The sequence below is a fragment of the Lissotriton helveticus genome, chromosome 12 (assembly GCF_964261635.1).
Source record: "Lissotriton helveticus chromosome 12, aLisHel1.1, whole genome shotgun sequence".
NCBI lineage: Eukaryota > Metazoa > Chordata > Amphibia > Caudata > Salamandridae > Lissotriton > Lissotriton helveticus.
Genome location: NC_136073.1, coordinates 825,683,869 through 825,699,721, shown reverse-complemented (window position 1 = coordinate 825,699,721; position 15,853 = coordinate 825,683,869). Strand labels below are relative to the sequence as shown.

General features: G+C 45.7%; 1 protein-coding gene across 1 annotated transcript in view; it reads right to left on the bottom strand.

Annotated features, from left to right (window-relative positions):
* The window catches only part of HNRNPM (heterogeneous nuclear ribonucleoprotein M), a 41,646-nt gene extending 28,646 nt beyond the window's left edge, over window positions 1-13,000 (bottom strand). The window contains exons 1-5 of the mRNA XM_078670145.1: window positions 12,847-13,000; window positions 11,188-11,342; window positions 6,360-6,412; window positions 5,744-5,751; window positions 5,561-5,654 (exon numbers count right to left, since the gene is read on the bottom strand). Of these exons, the coding sequence (XP_078526271.1) occupies window positions 5,561-5,654; window positions 5,744-5,751; window positions 6,360-6,412; window positions 11,188-11,342; window positions 12,847-12,899 (363 nt within the window). The 5' untranslated portion in view covers window positions 12,900-13,000. The remainder of the gene's footprint in view (window positions 1-5,560; window positions 5,655-5,743; window positions 5,752-6,359; window positions 6,413-11,187; window positions 11,343-12,846) is intronic.
* Between the last annotated feature and the right edge of the window lie 2,853 nt (window positions 13,001-15,853).

Genomic DNA, 15,853 nt, shown 5'->3' with positions numbered 1-15,853 from the left:
AGGTGGATGCATGATGCCATCATCCCCATGATTTTGCTCGCAGTCCTCACTGTCCGAGCTTGTCCCTTCCGGTAGAGGCGAGTTTCCTTCACCAGCGCCCTCGCCCTCTTCTCGCTGGGGAACACCTTGCCCTGTAAGGTGTTGATCTGTGCTCCCAGGAAGATCTTCACTTGTTCTGGCTCCATTGATGATTTCTTCCAATGGATGGAGAACCCCAGGTTTCTGAGCGTGCTGGTCACTGTATGTGCGTGCAGCTTGCATTTCTGGTATGAGTTTGCTTTCACCAGCCAGTCGTCCAGGTAAGGGTATACGTGTATCCCTTGCCTTCTTAGGTGCGCTGCGACTGCTGCGAGGCACTTTGTGAAAACTCTTGGTGCCGATTTCAGACCGAAGGCCAGTGTCGTGAACTGGTAGTGGCTTTCTCCGACGGTGAACCTGAGCATGTGTTTGTGCTTTCTGTTCATTGGGATGTGCAGGTATGCGTCTTTGAGGTCTATAGTGACCATGAAGTCCCCGATCTGCAATTGTGGGAGCACCTCTTGCAGGGAGGTCATTTTGAATTTTTGTGTTCTTATGAATTTGTTCATGAACCTTAAATCGAGAATGGGTCTCATTGTCTCGTCTACTTTTGGTACCAGGAAGTACGTGGAGTATACTCCTGTGTTTCTTTCCTTGAAGGGTACCCGTTCTATGGCCTGCTTCTGCAGGAGTTCTTTTGCTTCTTCCTGAAGGCACTGTAGCTGCTTGCCTGCTAGTGGCTTTCTTTTTGGTTTTTTGCTTGTTGGCCTCCCCTCCAACTCTATGCAGTATCCGAATTGGATAATGTTGAGGATCCATTTGTCTGATGTGATTTCTCTCCACTCCTGGAGGTGGTATCTTAATCTTCCTCCCACTGGTGTCCTGTGGTCGTAGGTGTCTAGTTTGTCTTGACCCATCTGTACGTGCTTCCCCCTGGGTTCTTTTTTGCGGGCGGGCACACGGAGTTTTTTGAAGTCACTTGGAGGTGGGCTGCTGGCCCCCTCTTCTATTTTGCCCCCGTCCATTTCTCCCTCGAAAGGACTGGCCTCTTTGTTGGTACTGCCAGGGCTGCTTCTGATGACCCTGCTGAGTCTGCTCGTCTGCCTGGTGCGTTTGCTGGAAAGCCTGGTGTGATGTACCTGGCTGGTTTCCGCCTCTCCCGCCGGGCCTCCGTGACGGGGTGCCCCTCTTGTTCCCTCTGAACTGCAATGCCCCCATGGATCTTGCTGTTTCATTATCTTTCTTCAGTTGGCTGAGTTGTTCATCAACTGTTGGTCCGAAAAGCGTGCTGCCGTTGAACGGTGTGTTCAGGATGCTGTGTTGCACCTCCGGTTTGAAACCGGATATCCTGAGCCAGGCGTGCCTCCTTTCCGTGACGCCCATCATCATGAGCCTGCTGGCGGTGTCTGCCCCATCCAGGGCCGTCTTAAGGCAAGAATTTGCCGCATTCTTCCCCTCTTCAATCAGCTTTTCGGCTTTCTGCCTGGCATCCTGGGGCAAGTCCTTCACCAACTGCCCCAGTCCCTCCATGATTTGGTACATGTGCCTGTTTATCAGGGCGTTGGAATTAGCCATGCGCCAGTGGGTCGCGGCATTCCGTTCGATCCTTCTGCCCACCAGATCCATCCTTTTGCTCTCCTTATCCGGTGGTGGGCCCGAGGTAGTGGGTACGTTAGCCCTCCTCCTTGCTGTGGCCGTGATAATGGAGTCTGCGGAGACCGTGCCCTGAATGTAGGCCGGGTCCTTTGTGGCATGCTTGTACTTCTTCTCAGTTCTGGGAGTTACTGCCTTGCATGTTGCGGGCTCCCTGAAAGCTTCCTTCCCCTGGGCCAAGACGCTCTCGAGCATTGGAAGGAACTGGCTCCTCGTTTGTGTTGGGAGTAATGTTTCTAGAAGGAAGTCTGCTTTCTGCTTCTCTTCGTCGAGCTTGAGCTTGAAAGCTGCTGCGGCAGATTGTATCACCGAGTTGTAGGCCCCGATGTCGTCCGGCGGCGAGGGCCTCGGCCCCGATGTCGTCCGGCGGCGAGGGCCTCGAGGGGTAGGTGTCGACCACCTCCTCCGGGCTGTCGGTGTCGACATCGATGTAATCTACCTCCTGAAGGTCAGAGGGTGCCGACTCTGTGTCTGTCCTGCCCTCATCTTCCTCCCCATAGCTGTAACTTTCGTAGGGATTCTCGTACTCCTCCTGGTCGTCGATCACCTCGACGTCCTGGTCTTGCTCGGTGACTTCGGCGACCTCTTCTTCCTCCTCGACCGCCTCCATCACTGGTGGCTTGGCCTTGTGAGGGATCGTGAAGGCTTTCATCTTTGCGTCGAAATCTTTCTTCCGCTGCATGATGTTCTCCATTTCTGCCTCGAGGCGCCTTCTTTTCTTTTCCATCTCGGCCGCGTGTTCCGCGTCGGATGGGTCGGCCGCTCTCTTCGACGGATGGCTCGTCGCCATGCCTCTCGGAGTCGAAGTTTGACGTCGAACCGGATTTCGGGTCTCTGGTCGTCGTCGCCAGTTTCGGGTCTTTCTCCCTCGTCGATCGATCCTTTTCGGGGACGATTTTCGACGTTTTCTGCTGATCAGCAGCTCTCGGCGCCGGGGACTCCTTCTCGGAGGATCCGCTGGGCCTGGGAGTAGTTGCGGACGCCGCCTTTTTTGGCGTCGGCGCTTTCGGGGTCTTGCCCTCGATTTTTCTAGACTCAGAGTCTCTCGGGTTCTTGGGGGCCGAAGAGTCTCCTACCTTGTCAGAAGTCTTCGTGTAATCGGTCTCTACGACCGTGTAGCTGTCGTCTTCGGCGGCAGCGTTGTCTTCTTCCTCGGAGGACATCCCCAGCTCGTAGAGTGACGGAGTCGGGGCCTTCCCCTGCAGGGCGGCGTGAGCTACCCTCTGCCTCTCTCTCACACGAAGGGTCTTCGGGGTGAAGGCGGAACAGGCGTTGCAGTCTCCGCTTTCGTGGTCCACCGGTAGGCAAAGGTTGCATACCGGGTGCTGGTCCTTCTGCGCGTACTTGTGGTGGCAGTTACGGCAGAACTTGAACGGCGTGTTGTCCATCCTCGAGCGTCCAGGGCCTCTCTGGTCGCGTGTTCGTCGACGGTCGTCGAAGATCTCGATGGAAAACGCCTTATCCTTGCTTGTTTCTCGTCGGTGAAGTCCCCTGGAGTCTTCAGATGACTTCTCCTCGTCTTTTCTGTATTTTCTTTCTTCTTTCTCCAAAAATGTCTGGAGCCCAAACGGGAACGATCCAGACCCGACCGCGGAAAAAAAGAATCTGAAGATGGCGCCCAAGAGTGGGAGCTTCCGCAGGAAGCATGCCGACGTCACCGGAAATACACCCATGGGGGTGTGACGCCGACGCCCACCTGGGCTAAGAAAAAACAAAAAAAAACAAAGAAAAGACTACGAATCCGGACCCAACCACAAGACCGCGGAATAATGCACAGCATAGTGAATCCAGAAAGATTCACGCTGCAAAACCAGGCGTACACTACTGAGGCACATACCCTTCCATCAAAGATGAATTAAGGAGCTCCAAAATCAGTTAAGACTGTAGTATCCAGTAATCAGCTTGTCTGGTGGGAGAAGATCCTGATTTAATAGACTGCAAGGCAGCCAGGAAGGATGCCAAATCTAAAGGAGACCATTCACTTAATTTGGGGAGTACTCTGCCTTGGTTGCCAAGTGATAAGCCTCCACTAAAGATGCATTTGTTAAATCCATATTACGGTTGGAATTTATATCTGCATAATTATAAGTGAATATTTTCCACTTTGAGTGAAAAAAAAAAGCTAACTTATTACAATGGCACTGTGAAAGAAGGGGCGTAGGCGAGATGTTATGTTACTGCCATTCGATAATTCACCACTTTAAATGTCTTCTGACAATTCTGGGCATGGGTTATTTTCCCTGTATAGTACGTAGCACAAGCAGAGTTAAAGAGCATAAGATTGATTCCTGTATTCAGACTTAACCTCTGCAGTATATAACTAAAGAATAATTAGCAGGTAGTGCAGCAATATTGTCCGCAGAGAACCTGCATGTAACCAGGTCTCAGTGAGGAACATCTGGGTTGTAATCGCAGAGGAAATTAAATGTTGATGTTTAGGTAGCGAACAACAGTTCAGACAAAGAACATAAATGGTTTGAGTAAGATGGCATCCATCAGAAGTCCTCGCCATCATGCCTCTCAGTCAGTAATTGATTAGTCAGGGGTTGTACCGCATAAGCAACCCCAGAGTTAGCATGAGTGGAAAAGGCAGAGTTGCAGGTAAACTATGTCGCCCCGGGTAAATGACCTTGCAATTCATATTACCAGTCGTCTGCAACAGACAGGCTTGCACGTCAGTGCGCCAGCTGCACGCCTCTGACCAGCCCCCTAGCCCTCCCCCACGTTGGCCCGTGGACCGAGTCAGAAGTGAATAAAATGCACAATTGGCACAAAGGAGCAATGAAAACTAAGTAAATAAAAAATGCAAGCACCGGATGCGGTTGTCGATTGATGACTAAAAGCCTCTTGAAGGGCCATATCTGATGGCTGTCCTCCCAAAGACAAAAAATTGTTAGGGGATTTGGGGGTGGGTCTAGCAGCTATACTCACCAAATGACCAGAGTGTAGGTCAATGGTAAAGAATGGGTGCGACGTGAAGCACTGGTGAGAGGCCTGCACTGGGACCCAGTATCTCCTTATAGGCAGATAACCTAGTACTGTATTGTATTTGGCAAAACCTCAATCCAGCTCGAGGGCTTTTGAAATGATTAACACATTTGTTAACTTGACAAACATTAATTGGCCCAAATATGGGTTTACTAGGTGGAATACACCATACAAAGTACACTGATGCCCTCAATCTTTGGCTATGAAAAACAGTAATTGGAAGAAATTAAGGGAGTGTATGTGCCGACAAGCGGTAGCGAACACCAGAACATTGCTAAATGTTCAATAAATGTGGTAATTGACTCAAACGTGTATGTCTATGGAGGCAGCATGGTCTCAATTTGCACTGCATGGATGAGAAGTTTGTGCCTATGCTTTTAAATTGATATAGAAAGGAAATGCCAATAAGATTGATCAGGGAGGAAAATCTGCTACATGTGCACGGAAATTAAAAATGAATCGAATAGGTTTTTAAATAGGTTCTGCACTGCAAGAACATGTGAGGCCATTTTAGTAGAGATTTCCTTATGTTCTGCCAACAGAATTGGGATGTTATTACTTTATGCCTCGTCGTTGCATTTTGGGAAAGTTTAAGAGCAGGACTCAGTTGGTTGTTGTAATTGGTTCACAGCAAAACATTTCTGATGCCATAGGTGTGATCTGTTTATTATGAAAGGTTATGATAAACCCAGTAAGACAATGATTGTGGATACCATATGTTAGGAGTCAAAATAATTTTTGAAGGAGGTTAACAGGATTTCTATCTCCGTATGAAAGCTTAATTTCATTAACAGGAGCTCTTGGCAGTGCAAATGCTTGTTAAAAAGATACTATCTGAAATAGCAAAATTGTAAGCATACAATAAAACAAACGCAGCTGCAGAAGATTAGGGAAAACTCACTTCTTTCACTTTTAAGGGCCGCCCACTAAGCACATGCTTGTTTAAAAGGTTTACAGCTTTCTTCAAGTTTTCTTCAGTTTTGAATTCAACGGCCCTATGGATGAAAAATATCATTCATTACTCAAACCATTGTTCCGGATCTTCCATTGAAGTACCATTTGTTGTACAAAATAAAGGACTTACGCGCATCCCTGGATGTGCAGATAGACAGGTCACCAGATTTTGGGGAGGTGGTGGGGGGGGGGGGGGGGGAGGAAGAGAAGAAAAAAAACCAAGTGTAAGAAAGTAGAAGGTTAACTAACACATGTAAAGCTCATTTAAGGAAAAAAAATTACCTAGCTTTTTACCTACAGGGAGGAATTTGCTGGTATTTAAGAATTAAGCATATTATTCGTTGGTATCGAAACTCATTGAAAGAAGCAATACCAGCAGTTGCCTGTACCCACATATCTACACCCTCCAACACTGCAGTTCTGAGCCCTGAAGCCTTAACTCGTCAAACGATATACATTTTATAAATATGGCTCAAACTTTAAGTGTCATACCGAGAGTTTCAAAAGTGGCCCAACTTCAAAAATCCTAGAAGTCTACAACAAATACACAATAGTAAAACAAACGCTGCTGGTTTCAAGTCCCATGCGTGATCTCCCATAAAATCCTGCTAATACCCTCCCCAAAAAATATTAAAGTATATATATCAAATCTAGAACCCCAGTAACCTGCCTTCCCAAATTCGGCGCACCATATTTACATCGCTCATGTAGATAACCACAGAAGAAATGGTCTCACAAACACTTACCCTTGACTTTCCTTCTGCGTCCATTAAGAGTTCCACGTATGTTACCTCACCAACTACAAATCAGATTCCAGACGATACATACCAAGGGAGAAAAGCCAAGAAAATAATGGGAATTTAGAACAATCATCAACAACTTTCCTTGTTAGGAGGCTGGGCCAATAACAGCCTAGTACACTCCAAGAACCCTGATCTACCACGTAGGACATTACAGGTGTGCAGTAAACTCACGAACATGTCAACATGTCCTCCAATTTAAAAAACAAGCTACTGGCAAGTCCATAACAACCATCCACTATTGATAGGTTAATCAATAAGAACCTGCGAAAGTTTGTACAATCAAAAGCAAATATGGCTGCTGAGTTGCAAGCTGATGGCAAGAAGTCATAGGTATAGATGGATCCCTTGTCACCAAAATTAACACCAAGACAGACCCTCAATCCTGGAATAAAAAAAAGTGGGGTGTCCCTCTACAACGTAAAGTGTGAATGACTACGAGTTGCCTCTTGCTGGCATCTTTTGATACATAAACTGGTATGCTGTGTTCCAAAACATGATCAACCACCGTTGTGCCTTTATGTAGAATGGAGTTCTCATATAGCCAACAAGCACTCACTAAGTGTTAGGCTATAAAATGTGGAAGAGGTACAATCATGTACAATGTTTGCTCACTTAAGTTAGAGAGCACATAGTAAAGGTGGAAGAGGTACAATCATGTACAATGTTTGCTCACTTAAGTTAGAGAGCACATAGTAAAGGTGTTATAAACGTACTGGATATGTAATTAATGTGGTGCTTTACTGGTAAGAGGTCTATCAGCTTAAAAATTCCAACTTCTCAAAAACAATGAAAGCACCATATATTATCTAACTAATGAACAAAAAATACCAATGCTTTCCTGCAATAAGGCATTGTGTAGCCAGAATTGAAAATGGATTTTAAGTGCAATGCAGAACTTAAAAAACAAGCCCAGCATCTGAGAAAATGGACTGACACTGGTTCAGAAGCATATAAATCATTGAGAGAACCAGTTTAAGTGTTTGATAAAGAATTAATCCAGACTTTGGTTCACTCATTTTAGGGGCATCTGACCACTTGAGGACCTTGCAATTGCGTTTTAAAGGAGACGTACGCTTCTGGATGGGAACAATTTTTCAACAAAAAGATACCTTTTTCTTGAATGACTGCTTCTCCGCAGGATGGTTTTAAAGGCGAATGGTAAAAAAAAGTGACGCGGTGTCCATTTTTAAGAGAAGCAAGACAACAGCAGCAGCCATTATTCGCAAAAAGAAAACCAATCTGTTGAATGAACTGCAGTTCTTTTGATAGTTCGGCACAACAAGCTAATTTTCCACAGCCTGCAAGGACAACAATCATTGAGAAAAATCGAGATACCAGATTCCCACATGTCCCCCATAGCGTCCATGGCCATAATCATATCCAGTGCTTCCTTCCACTGATTGCACGAAGCACACTAGTTCAGCCAAGAAAGAATTCAGAATCCTTGTGACTTCACGGAAGTACCAAACCCCCAGAAGGGGAAAAAAAACAAAAACTTTGGCTTCTCCTGCACTTGTGAAAACCTTTACTTTATAAAAAAAACAAAAACAAAAAAAGAAACTCATTAAAAACGGGATGGTTACTTAAATAAAGTAATCCGCTGAACATTCCAACAAAGCCCACTTGAAGTTGGCATTAGCTGCCAGCCTTAAAGTCAACAGAACAGCCTCTTTCTTCACCATGTTGGGCTCCCATTTAGAAAAGGAAAAAAAAAGAAATTACCTCTTCGGGCCGAATACACTAATGTCTACCTACAAGTAGACAAGAAAGCACTTAATTTAATATTCGACATTACTAAAACCTAAGATTTAAGCCCAATGAAAGCCCTAAATTTCCATCATTATCAGGAAAATTGTCTTGATGCTTCTCATGAAGTCATGAGGAAATTGAATTGTCCCTCAAGAACTCGAGTACACAAATGGATATAACCTTTCAACAGTAGGATATGCACTGGTTACACAACTAATTTAAAAATGGTGCTGCCACATGACGGTTTGGCATCCCAAGTGTAAACAACCAAATTAAGCCGCCCACAGCGCATCCTCATTCGGGGGGGCAGCATCTTAAAAAGTAAGCATTCACATGGTTAACATAAAAAAAGCTGTCATCTACTGCACACCTGTAATCCAAATCAACGCCGAATGACAAGTGAACCAGACATTTCTGAGCAACATGCCAACTTTAATTTGAAATAGAATCTGTTTGAGCTCTCTCTCTACATCCATTGCACTCACATTTACACAGAACATGTATTAAAACTAATGATATGGAATGATCAAAACTGCTGATCTACAAGCCCACTACTAACAGGGTACCACCATAAGAGACATGGATTTTGAAGGCAAATCTCATAAACCAGATATAAACAGAGCAAGCAACATTTGTTGCCTTTTCAAATCACCTTGGCAGTATACAAGCAACTCCACTGAGTATTAAAGGTGCATCCTTTAACGTAAACAGTGACAAAATCAAACCTTTTGAGTAGCACGATTTAGGTTTCTATGTACAGACAACTTACGTTCGACTAGCAAGATAAACCCCAGGGGCTCAAATATCTTTTAGTGAAGGGGTCTGACTATCCCGCTGAGCATGCCTTCACGACTAGTGGCTCTTCCATGGACACTGCAAAATATGGCGTAAATTCTGCACAATGCTGTGCTGTTGAAAATCAACAGAAAGGATTCCTCAGTGCTTATTTTAATGGAAGGCGCAGTGCGTGGTTTAGGCGATGTGCTAGATTGTTCCCAGGAAGAGTAAGATTTGGTGGTCTGTTCCTAAATACTGTTCAGCCTAACAGTCTAGACACTGAAATTTCACTGTTGCAAATATAATTATTTTGCTTGTAGTGTGGTATGTTACCTACAGATGCAAAACCATGTAGGTCTTTATATTTCATCATCATCATAAAATCTTTATTTCGGTAATATTGTTACCATAAAAGATACACTCTTGGAGTTCACAACAAAACCACACATTTGGACAGCGTTGTCAGTGTTCATTAACAGCTATATTGGGCACATCCACCTCAGCACACCTACGTGTTTGTGAATTGGCCCAAAACCTCCCTAAGTAAAATCAGTCCTTTCTATTTAGCCTAATTGTACATGAATATCGATGTAATATTCACATTTCCAATTTTTGGACCTGTTCAACAAAATTGTGTGCTAGTAGGTTAAATACTAGCAATGTATTTTACGTACAGATGCATGTAATTGTGAATCATCCCGGTTTACAAATGGAACTGCCTCTTTAAGGACTACTGCGACACCAACATTTGAAGCCAATTTTGGCACAATAGCTTGTGTGATAGACTTTTTTTTAAGTAAGCTAGGTGTTATGAGTGGACAATGGCAATTTGATTAGAACAGTGCTTCAGCTAAAGGTTTACAGAAATTAGCCATCAAAAACCATGTCAATACAACACAGGTCAACTGATTTAGATACTGACAAAGCCTCAGTGTGCGGAGAGGTATTGAAAACAAGCCCCCTTGCTGTACAAATGGGATTGGCTTACCCCATTAAAGTGACCTTTTGCAAACCATTAAATTGACCTTTAGCCCATTGCAGATTTTATGACAAACGTCTGACTATGGATCACATATTACATGATCAACAGTTACCACAGCTAAGAGCCAGCAAGCGTTGATGATGTGTATCAATATTCTGCAAGCTGTATGCTGGCACAGGAGCCAGTTAACACATGTAAGAGCTTAACTGTGAAGTAGTCAGATCTGCCACAATTTATGTGCCAATGCCAATAAGCAAACACTGCAAGTAAACAGACGATTTCGAAAGTCCTCCACAATTCATTCATGGCTTCGTTGCCAGTTATGAAAATAGCGCCTTGTGTGTAGGTATACAATACACTAAAGCAATTTGTACTTTGGATGCAAAGAACTCCTCCTCTAAAAATAGCAAACATAACTAATATTTTGATTTTGAAACCACCACTAAACAATCTGAATATGAAGGAGCCCTGCAACCAAACTGAAGAGCAGTCAGATTCCATTGTGCCCATTTGCAGAAAGGCGGGTATTATCGAAGTCAGGAAACAACCCTTTGTTGGAAATGTTCATCCATGTGCACTGAAGAGAAACCACAAAAAACTGGTAACAAACGTGAATAAATTGATAACTTATATTTGTTTGCATTCCAGTACAAGAGTACTACACGGCAGACGATTTTAGAAAGTACCTTAGAAAAATCCACCCCAAACAAACGGTTTAGCTATTGTAATATAAGAGGCTACTTACTACCCACAAAAACCATTTAAACAAAAAAATGGTGACCAAAAAAATATATATTGGAGACTATGATTGGTCAACATCTCAAAATTGTGAAGCATGATGCTTATTGGTTGCAATTCAGATGACGAAATAAATTATAATTTTCCTCTAAAATTTTGGCAAAGTGGCCACCCGAAATTGAAAATCGTGGTTAATTTTAAGACAATCTACAAGGACTACAAAACTTTACTCCATCACATACATGAGCCAAACGTTGACAACAAAACGCGCGCACAGCAAGTGTGACTGGCGTCATTTGATAAAAGTTAAGGAAACCTCATTCCCTCCAAAAAAAAAAAACATAAAAACCACCAATCTATGAGAGACCTTTAATAGGCCATCAGGACGAGCAGGCAGCAGATATCCACGACCACGTTAGTTGAGACATCCACCGGGATTCCAGACCAGTTCGGCGGTGGTAGGACGTTAAGAAACGATGGGTGTCCTATTGAAAAGGTAAAAGTGAAACCTACTTGGTGCCTTACCTAGTTCTTTTATCAAGTCCTTCAGAGCTTGCCATTTTACGTCAAATGGGATGTTTGAAATGAAAATCTTGTTTCTCTGGCGAGGCTGGCCGTACGGCTCAAAGCGGTTGAATTTCTTGACACTTCTCTCTTTTCTTCTATCATTTTGGTTTTCACTGCAAAAAAATACAAATATTAAGTGGTCACCATAAGAAAAAATTGCCAATACGACCAATGATACTGAGCAGCCAATCAAAAATGAAAGTTATGGCGATCAAAATTACCGTGCATTCAAATGTATGTAAATGTAGTATACTTGTAAAGCGCACAGCTGCCCCAGCAACGGGGCGTCCAGGCGCTGTATAACTCTGGGGAACCCGTCCTGGCTTTCCCTGTGGGATGGTCCCTTGCTGGGAGTCCCCAAGGTGGAGCCAGGCATCCCCGGAATTGGTGGGAGATTAGGCAAGCTAATGCCCAGAGTTGCCGAGTGGAACCCCTGATTAGAGTAAGCACCGAAGCGAGAATTATCGAGTCCGCTGACCAAGGTCCACAACCCTGCCGCGTCGGGAATTGAACCCTGGTCCTGGGCTGACTTCTGCTCTCAGCCCTGCAGCCTCTAACCAGTGAGCCACACTGTACCGAAATCGGTTACTGCCCTATGCCTTTGTTTCACCTAAACCCGTACAAAACAACTAACAAACTGCTTAAAATTTAAAATCGGCTAGACAGATCTGTAGCATGTCACTCTCCAACTGGATGGAAGCGGAATCAGAAATACAACAGGAAAGACGATTGTTACCAAATGCTGGACAAAGATAGTCACAAGCGCGTTTTACCAGCCGCCCGTGTAAATGGCAGCATTTAACAAGTGGGAGATTAAAAATATATATAGTAATAGCCCCCCACCCCTCCGTTACAAACATTAACCAGGGGCCATTTAATGTGGGGGGGCACACCCTTCAAGGGCCGTTGGGATGGCTTGTGATCACCTGTGGCAGCAGATGCACATCAATATTACCCGCTCTAATCGACCTGAAGATGTAAAAGTTTCCGCACTCGGACCTCAAAAGGACCACCCCGATCAACGGGGTCACATCACCGAATCCCCGCGCATTCAAAAACCATGAACCCAGGAAAAGGGGAGATTTCCCCTACAGCCTCCTGCCGAATCCCTTCCCAAAGGTTCTGACCCAACACCCGTTTCAACGCAATCCCCTCCGCTGAATCACACGTCTGCATGCCCCGCAGCAGACACTCCGTGTCTGGACTTCTGGCCGACGCCCAGACACAAATTCGGTTATAGATGATCTCCTTAACGTTCCTTCTGCGGCACCGGGAGTTCAGCCACCCCGAACATACCGCTGTTTATTTTACCCGGCCCGGCCCTCGAACCGGGAAACACCTTTCTATCGGGTAGAGGGACCCCCATCCCCATTTTGGTTGCAGCTGTACCTGCCGTCTTCGTTAGCACTATTTATCCACCAGTCCTGGTCCACCCTCTGACCCGGTCTATGATCCAGACTGTCCCTCAGGCTACGCTCCCTTATTAATATTTGTGACGCGGCTGTCTCCATGAAACGTTAAAGCCTCGTCACCAGAAGGCCAGCTGCACCCCGTACCTTTAAATTTACCCAGCTGCCCTCCGCCCCCCAGCCTCTGGCCGCATTTCAGTCGCCTCACCTCTTCATGCCATCCTTGGGCCCTTTGCTCTCGCCTTTGCCGTCGGACGCCATTTCCTGCCTGTTACGTTTAGAGATCAGAAGGTAAAATGGAGGAATAAACGCGCGAGGCACAAAGAAGAAGCCGCTGAGAACTCTGGGAAGGCGAGTGTTACGTCACAGAGAAGGGGGAGTCGAAAGACAGTAAAAAGAGACAAAAGACGATCATTTGTACTAAAAAAAATAGTGGAAGCTACCATGGTAACAACGGATGATTTGAAAACTAGCATAGGGAGTATGGCCATTTTGGCTATAATAAAGATATGCATATTATTTTAACAAGGATTTTCTATTGTATTAAGGACAAGTAGACGAGTATTATGATTTATCCTTCTTCTAGTTATTTAGCAGGGGCCACCATGACTGTCAATAAAACAATTAAACACAACTAAATAACGATTGGCATGTCTGACCAGCATACATGCCCGTAGACTCTAATCAGGCAGGAGACTGAAAACGTTTCTAGCTGACGCACCAAGAATTTAAAATTCTTTTAAGCACAGGGAGGCCAGGATTATGCTTCTATTTCTTTAATGAAGCAATTACAGCAGCCAATAAAACTTTAAACTACATAACCCATAAGGCATAGCCCACCTTCTATCCACCAATCAGCATTCACCCATCTGGGTAAATAACATGTAATGATGTAGTTCCCACCTTAAAGAAGGTTGCTGGACACGTGCTGGTGTGGGCAGAAATGCTTTATTTAATTAACAAGATAATTGCTAGGAAGAGCACCGGGCGGCTGGCTCTGTGCGCTCCGGGCCGCTCTGTGTGGCGCGAACCGCAGTTCGTGCATGCGCACTCGTAACGCGTCTAGTTCCGTGCGTGCTACGTCACTCGCGCACAACAGAACTAGAACGCTAACACTACATATCTCCCTTTTTTATACAACATTATAAATGCCGGAAAGTTCAATAGTCCTCTCATTCAAAGTCTCTGAGATAGGCAGGTCTGACAACTACCCTTCCAGCACGAGTGCGTCTTACCGGTGTGGAGGTTTCTTGGACACCTGGCGAAGGGCTCATAGCTTCTTCTCTCCGCACTCCTGGTTCACCTCTCTTGGGCGTCACCTCCTTTCCAGCGGTTGTCTCCTCCACACTCGGTCTTTCCCGTTCTTCTCTCTCCACATGCACTCCTTCTCCTGCTAGGTCTTTACTCTCTACTTTCCTTTCTGTTGTATCACTCCTCTGCCTTCCATCTTGCGGTTCACCTTCTTCGTCCGCTGGCCATCGTACAATTTTATTGATCTTTGCCATGCGATCATGTGACCACACTTTTCCATCACTGAGCAACACGGCTCGGTCATAAACTTCTTCCACTCGCAGGGGTGGGCTGTACTTGCTTTCTCCTTTCTTTCTCAGTACCGCCTGTTTGACTCTCACCCACTCCCCTCTTTCTAGCGCTGTTTCAGTTACATTTCTTCTCCTGTTGTAATGCTCGGTGTAGATTTTTTGGGCTTTCTCCAGGTTGTGCTGGACCACGGCCGGGGACCACTTGCTGGTGATTGTTTTTTCTCTCCAAACAACATTGTCTTTCGTGAACGGGTGCCTGCCCCTTAGGGTTTGGAAGGGACTGTAACCTGTCAATGAGGGAGTGATCCTATATGCCCACATCATTCTCTGGATTTCTGTCTCCCAGTCTTTTCCTTGCATGATTGCAGCTTGTATAGATCCCATGAGGACCCGGTTAAATCTTTCCACCTGTCCATTGCTAGCTGGGTGGTACACTGAGGTGTGTTTGGACTTGATTCCATTTCTTTCCATGTATCGGTGCCACTTTTCCGTAGTAAATTGCGGGCCGTTGTCGGTCAGGATTGTTCGGGGGATTCCCTCTCTCAGGAACACGGAGGTGAGAAACTTGATCACCACCTCAGGATCCATTTCCTCGTTGTACCTGCACTTCAGGCCACTTAGAGTATTTGTCTATCAACACACATAGGTACTTTGAGGTCCCTTGGTTATCCAGTACTGGCCCTAGGATGTCAACGGCGACTTCTTCCCAGGGGTTGCAGGGCAGGTCAAATCTTCCTAATGCTGGTCTTAACGGTTTGAGCAACTTGTCGGCACTTTGGCACTGGATGCAGTCCCTCACATGCCTCTCCAATTGGATGTCCATGCCCGGCCACCAGTACATTTGTTTCACTCTCAATTTGGTCTTTACAATGCAGAGATGACCTTCGTGCAGTTGACATAGGAGGGTGGGAATCACTTTCTCTGGGGGTACGACTTTGTCACCGCGATACAGGAAGGTACCCGTGTCGCACATAGATAACTCCTCCCGCACTTCATAAAACTTTCTGAGTGTCTCTTTTAGTCTTTTCTTGTCCGGCCAACCTCTGATGAGATAGCTCTTGACCTCCAGAATGTCTACGTCCTCTTCATACGCTTGCATCCACTCTTGTTTGCTGATGGCATTTTCTGTGTCCTCCATCACTGCTACCATCTCTTCGTTCTCTGATATGTGGATCGGGGCCTCTTCCATGGCTGAGGCCCTGCTAAGATAGTCAGCTACTTTGTTGCACGTGCCAGGTATGTACACCACGTCATAGGTGTACTCCAGCAGCTTGAGAGTCATTTGGCTATACGTGGGGTGGCTGTAGCATGCCCACTTGAGGTGAGCACCTTGACTAACGGTTTGTGGCCAGTCTGTAAGCGAAACCTCATGCCCCACAGGAACTGCCTGAACTTCCCCATGGCCCATGTGGCTGCCAGCATTTCCTTCTCAATGACGCTGAACTTCTGTTCCATGGGGGACAACGCCCTAGAAGCAAAGCTGAGGGTTTCTACGGTGTTGTCATCTCTTTCCTGTGCGAGGACGGCTCCTAAACCCTTCTCGCTGGCATCGGTGGTCAGGATCGTTTTTTCTGTGGGGTCGTGTCCATGCAAGGGCACCGCCTGGCTGATGTTTCTTTTCAGTTCATCAAACTCCTTCTGTGCTTCTTCGTCCCAGAGGAACACGGTCTTGTC